This window comes from Lynx canadensis, chromosome B3, assembly GCF_007474595.2.
Source record: "Lynx canadensis isolate LIC74 chromosome B3, mLynCan4.pri.v2, whole genome shotgun sequence".
NCBI lineage: Eukaryota > Metazoa > Chordata > Mammalia > Carnivora > Felidae > Lynx > Lynx canadensis.
The window spans coordinates 5,661,306-5,676,835 of record NC_044308.2 but is presented as its reverse complement, the minus strand read 5'-3'; the positions used below and the strand labels follow the sequence as shown (position 1 = coordinate 5,676,835).

Below are 15,530 nucleotides of genomic sequence, written 5' to 3'. Positions count from 1 at the left end.
TCCGTCTCTCTCAAAATAAATAAACTTAAAAAATAATAATGTTGTGAAAGGTTTATGGGATAGATAAATGTTCATGACATATCTAAGTGAAAAGATCGCATAAAGTATGTACATGGATACCCCACTTTGTAAAAGACTGTAAGTAGATACACTAAAATAGAAATCATAATTGTGTCTCATGGAATGGCAGCATCACAAAGGATTCTGCACGGGCCACAGTAACAACACTGCCCTGGTTGAACCCTAGCTCTGTTGACCACCTGGGCCCCTCCGGCAAGTGTCTTCATCTGTAGAACAGGCGTGGTATCAGTTTCATTTACTGTAATACTAGACTTTTTTCTACTTGAAAAAAAAACTATTCTCCTTAGACGGTTATAAACACAGAATTAGTTACTGTTTGTCACCACGTGGAGCATGGCATGTAACTGAGTTACTACACAAGCGATTTCAAAAATGGTGGTGAAATTGTATGTTTTTCATTTTTTGAATTTTCTAAAATACAAGAGTCTTACTCTTGTAGCCAGATTTTTTTTTAACTTAAACCCAAAGGCAGTCAATGCGCACTGAAACTTGACAAAATGTTTCAAATGTTGAGGCAGAATATCAAAATTCTAAGACAAGAGTAATGAGGGGTACCTAGCTCTACAAAACCTTAAAGCCTCCTATGATAGTTCAAATTGTCACTACAGGGAGACTTATTGAAATGTAATAACTTAGGTATAAAATAACTTTAGGGGCGCCTGGGTGGCTCAGTCAGTTAAGTGTTGAGCTTCCGACTTCGGCTCAGGTCATGATCTCATGGTTTATGGGTTCGAGCCCCATCGGGCTCTGTGCTGACAGCTCAGAACCTGGAGCCTGCTTCAGATTCTGTGTCTCCCTCTCTCTCTGCCCCTCCCCTGCTTGTGCTCTCTTTCTCTCTCAAGATAAATGAACATTTAGGGGCGACTGGGTGGCTCAGTCGGTTAAGCGTCCGACTTCAGCTCAGGTCACGATCTCGCGGTCCGTGAGTTCGAGCCCCGCATCAGGCTCTGTGCTGACAGATCGGAGCCTGGAGCCTGCTTTGGATTCTGGGTCTCCCTCTCTCTCTGCCCCTCCCCAGCCCGCACTCTCTCTCTCTCAAAAATAAATAAACGTTAAAAAAATTTTTTTAATAAAAAAATTTGTTTTATTTTTACCTGATCAAATATCATTTTTTAAAATGTTATCACACTCAATTGTGACAGGGGAAGCATGAAAATGGGTCTCTCCTACATTGCTGGTGAAATTATAATTTAGAACAACCCTTTGGAAAGCAAATTTGATGATCTAAAAAGACCTTCACAAAAAAACTCCTAAATTCCCAGTAATCTGACTTGTGGGAATCTGTCCCTAAAGAAATAACCCCAAGATACAAAAATATGGCATGGTGGGGGTGGGGAAGAGAGGGCAGGAGGTGGGGTGGGGTGGGGGAAGCTGTATGGGTGAGACTGAGGGAACTATATAATCTAAAACAGTTGTATATAATTATATAACAGTATATAACCTAAAACATTAATTATTTTAGCTCCAAATAGGAATCAATTACCCCCAAACTGGGCAATGACAGAGCTATGAGAAGGCAGTCAATCTTAAAAAACAATGGTTATGAAGACTGTGTAGCAACATGGAAAGCGATCCTACAACACTAATGGAAAAAGGATTATGGAATTTTATGTGTAGGTATGGTATGACAGCAACCATGTCCAGAACTTGCATATTCCATGGGCGGGCCACTCCCCCACCTCCGCTCTGCAGGTGTTCTTCTGTTGCTGGGAAGTCCCTTTCCTCCTCCACCTGAATTTCTGTCCTGTCCGCTCCTGCCGTTATACACCAAACCACTCTAGCCCCGTCGCTGTGAAACTGTGGCAGCCCCAGTTGGATTCGTTACTCTCAGGTTCTCTGCAGTCAAGTGATCTTGGATATAAACAAATCGAATCTTATCACTCTCCCCAGAATCCCTGGCTTCCAGGAAATTAAGGATAAAGTCCCAAAGTACTTAATGTGATAAAGATGCCAAGGCTGACCTCCAGCCTCATCTCAAACGACTTCTACTCATTCTCTGAGCTCCAGCCACAAGGACCCTTCCCTTCCTCCCTTCCTTCCTCTCCTCCTTCCTTCCTCTCTAACCCTTCCCCTGCCCCCCCCCCCCCGACACCAAAGCCATTTGTTGTCCAGGTCTTCCCCTATTGACACACTGGCCCTCCTTTTTTGGAATGGTGATCTGCCTATATGACCTTGCCATACCCTTTGGCCACGGTGCTTTGGGCAGCAGGATCCCTTCACAGGGTGCCTCTAGTCAATATCCCCAGTCCTCTTGCTGCTTAACCACTTCCCTGGCCATCCCCATGGTGGAGGTCCCAGCCAGCCCCATTCAGACACAGGATACCAGGGAGGCACCTTCTATAATGGTTGAGGTCAAAGGTCACAAGGATCTGAACTAAGAAAAGGGCAACAAGAACAGAAGAGATCTATGAGCAGTCCAGTGACCCATGACTTCAGGTGGCCCCAATGGAGCGCTAATCCCAAACCTCACAGCCATATCATCGAACCCTGGCTCAAATATGCAAGAAGGTAAATGAAAACTGGAATCAAGATAATAACTGCTGGAGGCATAATATTACCTGCTCAACTGCTAATCAGTAGGACTGACTTCAGCCTGGGCAGGTCAGCAGTCAAGGATTTAGACAAGTTCCCTCAAGTCTAGGAATATAACCCTACTTTACAGGGCCAGGACTCCTCGGGCCCCTGTATTCAAGGTCCTTCTATAGGCCAAGGAAGCAAAGAACAGTGGAAGGAACATAAGCTTTGCTTTGGACATCTCTGGATTTGAATTCTGGCTGTTTCACTTATTAGCTGTGACTCTGGGCCAGTTGCTTCAACCTCTCTGAAGCCCCCTTTCTTCCCTGTTACATACATGTGGAAGCAGAATAAGCCAGTAAAGAATAGAGTTTGAAATCTGAGTGCCTGGGTTTAAAGTCCTCTCTCCTCTATATACTACGAATGGAGCCTGTAAGCTTCAAAATCATACAAAAAAAACCCCCAAAAAAACGGGAATAATAATCACATGCACCTTAAACAATAATCACAGGTACCTCATGGGATTGCTGTGAAAAGTAAGTAAGATTTTGCCAGTGCTGAGCAAATATGTTTCCCCCACTATGCAAAAAGTACAGCAATCCTATGAAACTTTTTATAAACTGAAATGGTAGAAAGTGAAGAAACAATGGGAAATTTTTTGAGCATTCACTTAGGCTTTCCTGAAACCTTAGGGCACATCTCGCTAACGCATGCACATAATCGACTGAGGTGAAGCAGGTGCTCATAGACAGTTCAAAGCTATGGGGGCTGGATGCCGAGTGTCATTCCCTGGGAAGGAGACTCATGGGGCCACTCTCGCTGCTTGGGGTGTGCCCAGCCTCTGTAACGGCTCGCTGCAAAACAAATGCTGAACACAACTTTCAGTTTTTGCCTTTTTTCACAAAAATGAAAACCCTCTTCAGATTGCTTTCGGTTAGCAAAAACAGGTACTAAAGTAGGTCTGTCATAAAAGCCAAGGGTCATAACACGAACTTTCTTAAAGCGGGGGACATCTGTACTAGCATCAGGAAGCGGGCTGTAATTATTACCACGGAAAGCATCTAGTGCTGTGTTTGATACATCAGGGGACTCGTCACCGCCCCCTCTTGTCCCCGAGACAAGCAGGACCCACATGCCACCACGTCTGTGCCCATTCTTGGGACGTGTAGAAGTCAATTCCACATCTCGTCACAGATCTGGGTGTGGGCCCACTACCCAGCAAGGAAATGTTCATGATCAAAAGACACGGCTTCCTTCTTACAGGATCACCGCTCAGTTGGAAGGCTGTTCACACCTGACGTAACCCAGTCAGCGGAAAGGAATCCTTTTCTGAAAATTTACTCGTTCATAAAAAGTTCTCAAGGTACAAAAAATGAAGACAAAGATGTTATCAAAATGTGGCCCGGTAGAGTGAGTCTGAAAGGTAGGGATCAGGCAGCCATACCTGTGAATACGCTAGGCCTCCCAGAGAGCAGCCCCAGGAAAGCAGCCAGGGAGGTCAGGAGACAGGAGCCCCCCGTGTGGCAGAGAACCAGAGGGGGGATAAAGAATTGGCAGCTGTAGGGGAAGAAAAGGGCACATGGGGGAAAGGGAGGTATGAACGGGAGAGCAGAGGCTACACCACTGGGCACTGGGGAAAAGCGACAGGTGTGCAGGGAAGGCAAGAAATACAACAAGGACAGAGGAAGGAACACCTGAGCCACTCTGCATGCAGATGAGGGACATTCCCCAGGTCTACGCCAAGACCAAGTTCAATTCCTCTGACTGCCCCGGGGGGACCCATCCACTGCCTGCCTCTAGAAACAAGGCTGCCACCCAGGGCAAGGGCCACCATGAAAATACCTAGAGACGGGCCCTGCATGAGCCACAGCATGGGGCCCCCACTGCTCATGTCATGGTCTGGGATTTGGTTTTAGCAACGCTTATTCAAAGGGTATTCCATGGCGGCTGTAGGGAAGAACCAGGTAAGCCGAGCTCCAGAGTAGACGTTGATGGAAGAAATTCTCAGCAGCGCTGGTGGGACCCAGAGGCGACCTCAGTCATCCTACGAGTTAAGTAAAGAGGTGTGAAGAGAGCACATTTCATGAAAGTCTTCTGCAAGGCATCAGACAAACAAGGGTTCAACCGAGTGGTACCAATGGGGCCCTCGGCCATCCTCCTTGGCTTTCCCTCATTAGAGCTGGCCCAAGGAGCTGGCCTGGCAGCCCTGATTATTTTTCATTCCGAGACTCCCTTTAGTAAGACAAAGGGGAATCCAGACCCTCTACTCTTCCTGCCCTGCTTTCTCTGGCAAATGTCATCATTCGCCATGGGTGAATAACCCATTTTTCAGTGACTTTGTTGTAAATGTTCAATTTGGGGCCTTTTGACATCAAACCTTCAGGTGAAATATGCTTCAGGAAAACACATCAACTGCAGATAGGCTAAGGATGGACTGGGGGGGGGGTTGATCCTTGGCAGAAAAAAAAAAAAAAAAAAAATCTAGTAAGGACCAAGCCAGCCATTTTCCAGCCACTTTGGGCAGAGAGCCCAGAACCAAGGAGAAAAAAAAAAAAAAAAAAAAAAAGCTCATTCAGCTCAGCTGCCACAACATGGCTAATGTGTTCACTTGAAGTGATAATGTTTGGAGATGTAATGGCATCAGGTTTCCCTGGTTTCCCTGTGAATTCCATTCTTTCCAGCCCTTGCTTTTATCCATCTTTGGAACTTTCTTGTAGATTGGCCCAGTTCAGACCTACCGAAAAGAAAGGTCTCTCAGGTTGTCACCCTTCTTGCCTCGAAAGGAGTTTTCCCGAGGCTAACACATTCTCAGAAATTCCATGAACACCAAAGCTGGGGGGAGTAAAATTTATGCTGCCGTGTCCTTGTCCTACACCCAACCACAACCTACATGTACGAAGCTCCCGCCAAGAGATAAACCGTACCAAGGCCAGACCCATAGACATCTCTCTTGACCTACCCACTCCTCGTCCTCTGCCCCGTCCCCCTGCTCTCGGATCTCCGCCGTGGCCTCCTCCGAAGACTTTTGGGCCATGATGTTGTCCGTCCAGGATGCTCCTGTCTTTCCATCACCAGCGAAATTACACTTGGTCACTGTTCCGGCCTCAAGTTTGGCTAATGACTCTGAAAGAAGGGAAGAAGTTGAACGGCTTGTCTTTCTATAAGTGGTAAAATAGTGGGGGGCCGGCCTGCTCTGCTGGGTACCCTAGGCCCGGGTTAAACCACTGCTCTCTTCAGTGCCCTCAGGGAGGCCCTGAGTGTGACCCCCAAGGCACTAAATAGGAGAGGTCACCCTAGGGAACCACGGGATTGGGCGGCACCCCAGGATCCAGAGTGTCTAGGCTGCTGGCCCCAGGGCACTTGTCCGGAGACTTAGGAAGAAGTCTCGGGAATAAGCAGACCTGGCCCACTCGCGTGGGTTCTCAGCAGGGGGGGTGGAGGAGCCCTAAACAGGAGGCCGGGAACCGCTATGGGCCACGGGGACACGAGACCACGTGAGGGCTGCACCGCTCACCCAGGAAGGGGCCGTCGCCTCGGGTTTTCAGCCGTACCCCGATCCCCAGCGCGAGCTCCATCGCCCCCATCTCTGACTCGGGCATCCAGAACGCCACCGTCTGGTCGGGGGTGAGGCTCTCCGTCAGCGCAAGCAGTTCTGGCTTTTGTACCAGGCTCTTCAGCGCCTCGGGCGTGAGTCTGTCCGTGTCCCCCGCAGCTTCCACCTCTGCAGGCACACAGCACAGGAGGGTCACAGCAAGCACTCAGGGAGGGTCTTTCGGGAGCCAGGGGAGACCTGAGTGTCTGACGTGCCCACAACCACCTGAAGGCAGGGCTGTGCGTGCCCGCGGTGCCAGGAGTCATCGAGGCTGTCCTGGCAGGTGACTCCCGGCCCCGGAAGACTTCCGGCTCCGGTCCCTCTGGAGCCAGGCTGCCTGCTGCACATCTGCTCACAAGCCACGTGAGCCCGTGCAAAGGTGACTTAACCTCTCTGTGCCTGACAACGAGGGATAAAAAGGGTACCTAATGACAGGGTGGACATGAGGTGTAAGCGAAATGACACCCGTGAAGCACTTAGCACAGAGTCTGGCGCGTGGTAAACCCCCAATGAGCGTAAATGTTTTCATTATCCCTTTTTTTTTACGCGGGAGAAAACGACGGCTTAGAGAGGTTAGGTGATCTGCCCAAGGTCACACAGCTGGTCAGCGGAGGAGGCAGGGTCCAAACCCTCTACAAAATTCTGCCTCCGCACGGATTCCCCCCTGCCTAGACAGGGTTCTTCTCCCCAGGCTCTCAGGGTCTCCTGGCTGGGCTGGGGTCTGCGGAAGGAGCAGCGAACTACGGGGTCCACATACTCTCCCCTGGCCGGCTCACCCCAGCCCCGGCAGAGCTCGGAGGCTCGGGGGGGGGGGGGGGATCCCAACAGCCTCACCTACCTGCCCTGAATGTCCCAAATCTGCAGATCCCGGGTCGGGTCCGGCGGGGGGCGTGGGGTGGGATGAGGTGGTGGTCCGAGACTGAGAAGCGAGGCCTCACAGGGCTGGGAGGACTCACAGGCCCCAAGAGCCCAGGAAGGTGCGCACAGCCACCCCAGCTCAGCAACCCGGCGCGGGCCGGCAGGCTGGCCTCTCCACGCCGAGAGCCAGGGGCAGCGAGAGTAGCCCAACAGCCGTGGAGGCCGGACCCTGTTCCATTCAGGGTGTAAAACCTTGCCAGGTTCCCCAGACGTCGCACTCCCACCAAGGGCTTTCGAACTGCTCCTGGTTCCTCAGCCCTCACCCCGCCCAACGTCCCTCAGACAGACCACCTCTCACCTCCACTCCCCAAGGTCACGGAAGCCCGAGGTGGGGTTACTCACCCTGCCACCGCCCTGTCAACTTACCGATAAGCACAAGAAACCTCTCCTCCTTCTCTTCCGTTTCCCTCTCAGAGGACCAAGTGTCCCTCTCCTGCCTCGGGCCAGCGTTCCTCCATCTGGACTCCAGATCCCACCCCTCTCCGTCCTCGGGCACCTGGGTCTCCTGCTCTACACTGGATCTTACCTTAATGCCTTCCTGCATTCTGGCTTTGACACCCACTACTCCAGACCCCCCTCTCCCCAAGTCACTGGGAGCACTTCACTGTGAGCCCACCGGGTGCTCCACAGTCCTGGCCTTGCTGGGCCTCAGGCAGCACCTGACCCCGTTGCTACCCCCCCTCAGAGAGACACATGCTCCCTACTTCCCTCAGACCTCTGCAGGGGTCCCTCCTCTGGTTCCTAGTGGGCTCTTTCCCGGCCTCCCAGGTGACTCCATATCCACGCTCACAGCTTCCGTACTCGCAACGTGTGACGGGCCCTAAACGTGTGCCCTCAGCCCCGCCTGCTTCCTGGGTTCCAGAATTGTGCCTCCAAGGCCCCAGCGGGCATCATCCTCTACCTAGAGGTGCGACCACGTGTCCCAGACAGAACTCTTCTCCTCACACCTGCCTGAGCCCAAACCCCAGGGTCGTCCCTGACCCCTCCCTCACTCTCCCCGTCTCCAAACACTGAGGCCGCTGTGCCTCCTCTGTCCCGAGCCTCTCCAGTCTCTGCATCCTCACTGACAGGCCCTTAATCTGGCCACCACAGCCTCTTAACAGGCCTGCTGGTCGCCCCCTGGGATTTTTGTTAAGTTTACTTATTTTTTTTTTTTTAGGAATCTCTACACCCAACATGGGGCTTGAACTTACGATCCCGAGATCAAGAGTCACATGCTCTTCTGACTGAGCTAGCCAGGCACCCCTCCCCCCCCTGGGAGGGGATTTGTTTATTTTTTTTAAGTTTATTTATTTATTTTGAGAGAGAGAGAGAGAGAGAGAGAGCATACTCGAGCAGGGAAGGGGCAGAGAGAGAGGGAGAGAGAGAGACAATCCCAAGCAAGCTCTGCACTGTCAGTCAGTGCAGAGCCCAATGTGGGGCTCAAACTCACGAACTGTGACATCATGGCCTAAGCTGAAGTCGGATGCTTAACCCACTGAGCCACCCAGGTGCTCCCCGCTCCACCCCGGGATTTTTTAAAACCGTTCTAATCACATCCCTGCCCTACTTGAAACCACTCACAACAGGAGTCCCTTGCATTCTCGATCAGGTGTCCTTCTGGGGCCCTTCCCCACCTGGCCCCTGCCTCCCTAAAGGCTTCTCCTCACCTGCATCAGGAGCCCCCGGTTCCCAGCATGCTTTGGCCTGCAACCCCCTCCTGCAACACCTTTCCAAACCCCAGCACCCTGCTGATTCCTGCTTTCCTTTCAGCTTTTCGCACTGGTGTTTCCCCCTCCGGGCCGGCCCCCGACCGTGCCTGCCTGGGCCCAGAGCCCCTCCTCTGTCCTGTCCATCTCCTCTAAGGGACTGAGGACATCTCGAATGCAGGTCCAAATCTTGTTTGTCCCTGTGGTCCCTGGACCCTGGCATGTGGCTCAGGGCCTGGCAGAGGGTAGATGCTCATGAAATATTCAGAGAATGAACTCAACCTCCAAACCTTCTTCCACAGACAGCAAAGCGGTCCCTGTAGAGCCACAGTTGGAAAGAGGAAGGAGGTCCAAGGGCCTAAGAATCATATGGAATTTGGGCAGGAAGATGAAGGCTGCCAGGGGCCTGGCCTGGGCTCTGCACAAAGGCAGTGAGAGCCCAGAGCCAGGTTCTCGGACGCCTCTGCCAGACTGCAGGAGTCAGGCCAGCCAGGCCCCTGGGATTGAGGTGGGGCACTGGGGATCCTCTGAGTGAATGAGGGGCAGGAGGAGTCCGGCCAGCAGGCCCCCAGGCCAGACAAGGACTCCAAGGCTGAGCGGACACTCATTAGGGACCAAGAGACACAGCAAGGCCACAGGCTGGGAGGGCCCTGAGGGAGGAAGGACGGAAGATACCTACTGTAGGACGACATGAGGAAGCCCGTGTTCACCTTCTTGGTGGCACCGAAGTTGGGCTCGATTTCGTTTCCCTTGGGGTCGAACTTCCGGCGATGGATGCGACTGGGCCGGATGTAGAGCACGTAGTAGCGCTCCTGGGGCCGGAGACAAGGAGGGCGTTGTTTCACTCCCCCCACCCTCCAACACACACACTCCCCACAGGGCTCCACTGCGAGCCCCCCAACCTCCCCCTCCACCCCGAATCCCATCTCAGCTCCCAAAGATATTCCAGTTGGGCAGATGCCCCGCCTCCCCCATATTCGCTCATTTATCCAATCACATGCTCAGTACGCACCTGCCTCACATAACGAAGCATGTGTGCTCCTTGCGGCCACGAGACGGCAGGCCCCCCCGCCTGACCCCAAAGTCCCCACACGGCCAGAGACAGAAAGCACATACAGAAAACCATAACCCGAGCACCAAGGACCCCAAATACCACGATGCAGGAGTGGAGGAGGGCAAGGGTCATAGAAAGGGCACTGAAAGTTCCGAGGGAGGGCGGCCGTTATGCCGCTTCCGACACGTGTTGGACCTGGGGCTAATCCCTCCTAGCCTCAGTTTCCCCTGTTGCGTGGGGACAACGTGCTGTCTACTTTCAGAAACGCGGCAAGGGTTCGATGAGATACTAGAGACGCAAGCAGTGTAAAACGTAAAGGGTGCTGCAAATGCTGTTTGCCAGCTACTCTGGCCAAAGCGGGTGGGTCACATGCTCCTGGCCACTGGAGACGAGGAATCCACCTCTTGGCAAGGTCTCAAAGCATGGAGAAACCTGCAGCTTCTGGGGAAAAGGGAGTAGGGAGAATATTAAAAGCCTGGGACAGGTACGAAATAAAAGTCAAGGTCTGGTGCGCATGTCTGAGCAACAGAGGATAGTCAGAGGCCTCGTGGGAGCCCAGGCTGGGAAAGCAAGTAGCACCAGTTTGAAATGGGCCTTGAGTTGGTATTTGGAGTTTGGACTTTATCTGATAGACAAGAAGGAATCCCAAAAGGTGTGTGTGTGTGTGTGTGTGTGTGTGTGTGTTTTAAATATTCTTCAACATTTATTTATTTTTTGAGAGAGAGAGAGAGGGGGGGGGGAGGGGCAGAGAGAGAGAGGGAAACACAGAATCCGAAGCAGGCTCCAGGCTCCGAGCTGTCAGCACAGAGCCCGACATGGGGCTCGAACTCACAAACTGTGAGATCATGACCTGAGCCGAAGTCAGACGCTTAACCGAATGAGCCACCCAGGCACCCCATGAGGGAATCCCGAAAGGTTTTTGAACAGCAGTGAGACCCTCCAATATGTCTTTCAGGAAACAAGTGACCGGCAGGGCAAGAATGAGCGTCGGGGGCAGCTGGAAGGTTTGATGAGGACAGGCTAATTTTCTGAGGCCCCATTCGCCTAAGGCCAGTAGAAAGAGGAAGGGGAGGGGTGGGAAGGGATGGCCAAGGTAGAAGGATCAACAGGACCAGGCACTGCTTCCCGGGGGGAGGCTGGAGGAAGAGACAGTAGAGGTGTGCAGGGGTCTAGTGCATTATCATTAGAAGGGAGAACTCAGAGAAGGCAAGTGTGGGCAGGGCTGACAGAACGCTCTGCCCCAAGGGCAGCAGAGGGAGGCCGGTCCCACATCAGCCTAGAGCTACTGCTGGCCCTGCCGGGCAGGCTGGCTGGGGGCTCCGGACTGCTGTGTCCACCCTGCTGGCTGGCACCCTAAGGAGGGGGGTGGATGCAGCAAAACACTTCTTGGGCGAAACTGGTGCCGAGCTGGGAGCGGAGGCTTTTCCCGGGGCTGCAGGGCAGCGGCGGGCTCTGAGCCCCTGGGACGAGCTCAGCTTTAGAGAACAAGGAGATAAGGTGGTCAGCACACCGAGTGGGGCTGTTAGAAAGGGGGTGGAAATTCAAAACTAGGGCTCAGGAAAGACACGGGCAAGTACCGGAGGGTGAGCAGTGGGTGCGTCTGTGGACACCTGAGATGGCGTGGTGATGGAGGGCACGACCCCAAGGGTGTGAGGGGGCAAGCGGACAAGGGCACGGACATGGGAACTGAAGCCCCAGGCGGGGTCAGCAATGCAGACTTAATGTGGAGGCTGGACAAAGGCCCAGAACACAGCTACCCTCCTCCCACCCCAACGTCCCTGCCTGTATGCACGAGGAGGCCCAGGTCCACAGCAGTGACCTGCTTTCTAAAAACCCCACATTCCAAAGTGCCCAGCCACACACAGTGCTGCTCAAAGACGAGCGAGCCCAGGCCAAGAGAGCCACCACTTTGCAAATGGAGAACTTTAGGTCTCCTTCCAACAACAAACTCCACCAGTACATTTTCAATGATTCAGGGGCGCCTGGGTGGCTTAGTTAAGTGTCCGACTTCAGTTCAGGTCACGAACTCACGGTTTATGAGTTCGAGCCCCGCGTCGGGCTCTGTGCTGACAGCTCAGAGCCTGGAGCCTGCTTCGGATTCTGTTCCTTCCTCTCTCTCTGCCCCTCCCCCACCTCTCTCTCGCAAAAAGAAACATTAAAAAACAATTAAAATGAATCAATTCCAAAAAATTCAAAGGTGACATGACCTCCCAGGAACAAACCTGGTCCCCAAAAGGGGAAGGTCACTGCTGACCCATCAGGCCCCAGGGCAGTGGGAGCTACCAGACCACTTCCAGAAGCCAGGAATCTGGGCCCTTGGCCCTCCCAGAAAACAGAGCCCCTCATCCTGCCCACCCAGCGAGGCTCCCAGCCCTTTAAACAGAAGCAATGGGACCTCTTTGGAGCACCTTCCAGCCCACACAGCACCCACAGCCTCAGTCCTGAACCGGTCACCTCACCCCTTCCTGCTCTCAACCCTCCCAATCCGAGCCCCAAACACTCACCACTGGGGTCAGTGCTGATCTGTGTCCTCAGCAGGAACCCAGGCCCCGTCATCTGTCCTCTGCCCAACGCCAAAGTCACCTTTCCACTCAGTGGTCCCTTTCGGCTGCTATCTCCCCACCCACTCCCCACCTGCCCTGTGAGCCCCTCCCGGGAGGAACCGGACCCCAAATCTCAGCACTGATGTAGTCAAGCACCGGGAGATCTGCCGGTGGGTGAGGACCATGAAGGCAGCGCCCTGCTAGTGTCCCCAGGAAAGCGTCCTCACCTTCCTGCCACGGGCATCCAAGATGCTGTGCCGAGACACGTCCACCAGTTCTCCCTCCAGCAGGACGCCATTTCCCCTGGGGATGGAAAGAAGGGATCGGCTGGTTGTGTCAGTCCTCAGGGAAGAGGCGTAAGTTCAACGGCCCAGGGCAGAGTGTGCACTGGGATAGAAGCAAGGCCCACAAGTGTCTCCTATTCACCTGACTCCCAAACGCTGGGGCACTGCCCAGAGAGTAGAAGGGACCTCCTCAAGGCTGCAAGACCAAGCTGTGGCCCCTCCTGCAAGGGGTTACTGTAACCAGAGCCTCAGTCTTCCTATCTACAAAACGGGAGAATAGCCACCTCACTCTGAGTCTTGTGATGATGATGACAAAAGATCATGTGAGTGAAAGTGCTAAACTATTAAGCGCTTACCAAATAGAAAGGATTTTACTTCTTTATTTAATCAAACTTGAGGGAGGGGTCTAAGCTGCTATAAAGTATCTTCCCTTTTCACCTGTTTTAAAACACTTTCTATTCCTCTTGTCATCCATACGCACTTAGAGGTGGCGAAACCCCAAACCAGAAGTTTTATGACTAGCCCAAGATCGTGGGGTCCCTCGCAGAGAGTTCCTAGTTCCCCGCTTCCCGCTTCTAGTCTTCACAAAACCTGGGGTTTCCCTTTTAGAGCCACAGAAATGGGAGAGGGCGGAGACACGGGACGGAATGGGGGAAACTCTATTACCTGCCCCTACCGACCCCTCACCTCGAGATTCCTTAGTGTTTGTACCTGCTGCTGGCATGGTCCACGTGTTCTCAAAACCTCTGCGTGGGTGACCGCAGGGCCTCCCCTCCACCCCATCCGGATCCCGATCCCACACGCGCCTCCAGGCAGGCGTTGCCCTCCCGCGGCCGCGCCACGCCAGCTCCCCCGGGCCGTTGGGATCGCTCCACGCCTTCGTCCCTTCCGGGGCGGGAAGTGCGGCGGGCGGCCTGAGCCAAGGCCCGCGGGCAGGGCGGCGAGGCAAGTGGCTGGGAGTTTTGCAGTCGCGACAGGCAGGGGTAGAGACAAAGGTCGGTGCTTTCGAGCTCCGTTTGGGAGTCGGATCGAGACCCTCTCCCGACGCTACGGGGCGGGGGGCAGTGGGGAATTTTAAGCCGATCTGTGTTCTAAGGGTGCGCTCTGCTTGCAGGGCGGAGGGGAGCGCTGGGGGCGGGGGGCGGTGGCGGGTGGCTTTGGCCAGGTCTGCCTCCCCTCCCACCCGCACCCGGACCGCGGTCCCCTCCCCAATCCCGAAGCCCGGGTTCTAAACCGGGGCCGGAGGCGGCCCGAGAGGCAGGGGCAGAGCGCGGCGGGCCTACCCCTGGTGGGCGGCGGGGTCCCAGGCCCCCGGCAGCCGCGCGCTCCGCACCGCCTTGTTCCGGAGGGCGCTGTCGTGGTAGATGCGGCTCATGATGCGCACGGCCCCTGCGTCCGCAGGCCCGGCGCTCGGAGGCGGCGCGCGGGGTCGCGGGCTCGGCGCCGGGAGCGCGGAGAGCGCGCGCGGGGCCGCAATTCCCAGTCGCCGAGCCGGGAAGGGCGCGGCCCCGGGCGGGATTTAAAGGGGCCGAGCCCATTCCTGCCGCGGGACGGCGCGCGCGGGGAGGTGGGCTTCCGGGAAGACCCTCGGCTGGGGCCTTAGCGTGGGCAGGGTGGAAAGCCACGTCCTCCTCTTTCCCTCCCTCTTTCGCGTGGCTAGAGGGAGACCCCCCCCCCGCCCCAACACACGCACAAAGGGGGAAACTGAGGCCCAGAGATCCTATAGGATCAGCTCCGGAAGCAGCAGGAATGGGGAAAAGAGAACAGCTCTCGGGGATGGCGGGCTGGTCGGCACAGAAGCTACTCTTGATGCTCCCACAGTGGCTGCGGAAGGGGTTCCAGGGATCTGTGCTTAGTTTTAGGTCAGAGCAAGGGCACATGGAGGTTTGTGCCCCAACTGTGTAAGGTTGGCCAAGTTTCTCACCCTCTCGGAGCTCATGCGTCCTCCTTTATGGCGTCAGGATGACAGGAGTAGTCAAGATTAATTATCTCACTCTACAGCATAGCATTTCCCCTCTCTGCCTTCCCACACAGCTCTTGAACCCCTCCCCAGCTCCCCACTGTCCACTGCCCAAGTATGTAACAGTCTAGACAGGCGTTTTTCCAGTGCAGGGCTCTGTTTGACCCTGGGATTGTTGAAAAGTCTTGGTACTCTTGTTTGAGAATGGGCACTTGAACCCGTTCATGGAGTTCATCTGTGGCCTCTGAGGGGGAGCATTCAAGAAGGGAGGTACCTGGTTGCCCAAAATGAGCTGTTAGTGGTAGAAGCAGCCCCTCTCCCCACACACACATAAAGACTTGGGTGGGTCCTAGCGTTTTTGTTTTCAAGGACTCCTTCCTCCATTAAAAAAAAAAAAAATGGGGGGGGGGGGGCGCCTGGGTGGCTCAGTTCGTTGGGCATCCGTCTTTGGCTCAGGTCATGATCTCACGGTTTGCGAGTTCAAGCCCCGCGTGGGGCTCTATGCCGACAGCTCAGAGCCTGGAGCCTGCCTTGGATTCTGTTTCCTTCTCTCTCTGCCCTTCCTCAACTTGTGCTCTGTGTCTCTATGTCTATCAAAAAATAAATGTAAAAAAATTTTTTTTTAATTAAATAAAATAAAAAAAATTTTTAGGGGCACCTGGGTGGCTCAGTCAATTAAGCGTGGACTTCAGCTCAGGTCATGATTGCGTAGCCCCATCAGGCTTTGCGTAGCCCCATCAGCTGTGCTGACAGCTCAGAGCCTGGAGCCTGCTTGGGAGTCTGTGTCCCCCTCTCTCTCCGCCCCTCCCCCACTTGCACTCTGTCTCTCTCTCTCTCTCTCAAAAGTAATAAAGCATAAAAATAAATAAATAAAAATTTTAATTATATTTTATGGG

The 15,530-nt window shown here is 54.0% G+C and overlaps 1 protein-coding gene across 1 annotated transcript; it reads right to left on the bottom strand.

The window, feature by feature from the left end:
• Positions 1-1,672: 1,672 nt before the first annotated feature.
• On the bottom strand, positions 1,673-14,067 carry LOC115515504 (arpin). Its single transcript, XM_030317371.1, has 6 exons — positions 13,958-14,067; positions 12,618-12,693; positions 9,473-9,605; positions 6,110-6,316; positions 5,555-5,718; positions 1,673-4,639 (listed from the first exon to the last, which is right to left on the bottom strand). The coding sequence occupies exons 1-6, from the start codon at positions 14,047-14,049 to the stop codon at positions 4,631-4,633; spliced, it is 681 nt and encodes a 226-aa protein (XP_030173231.1). The 5' UTR covers positions 14,050-14,067; the 3' UTR covers positions 1,673-4,630.
• Positions 14,068-15,530: the final 1,463 nt, after the last annotated feature.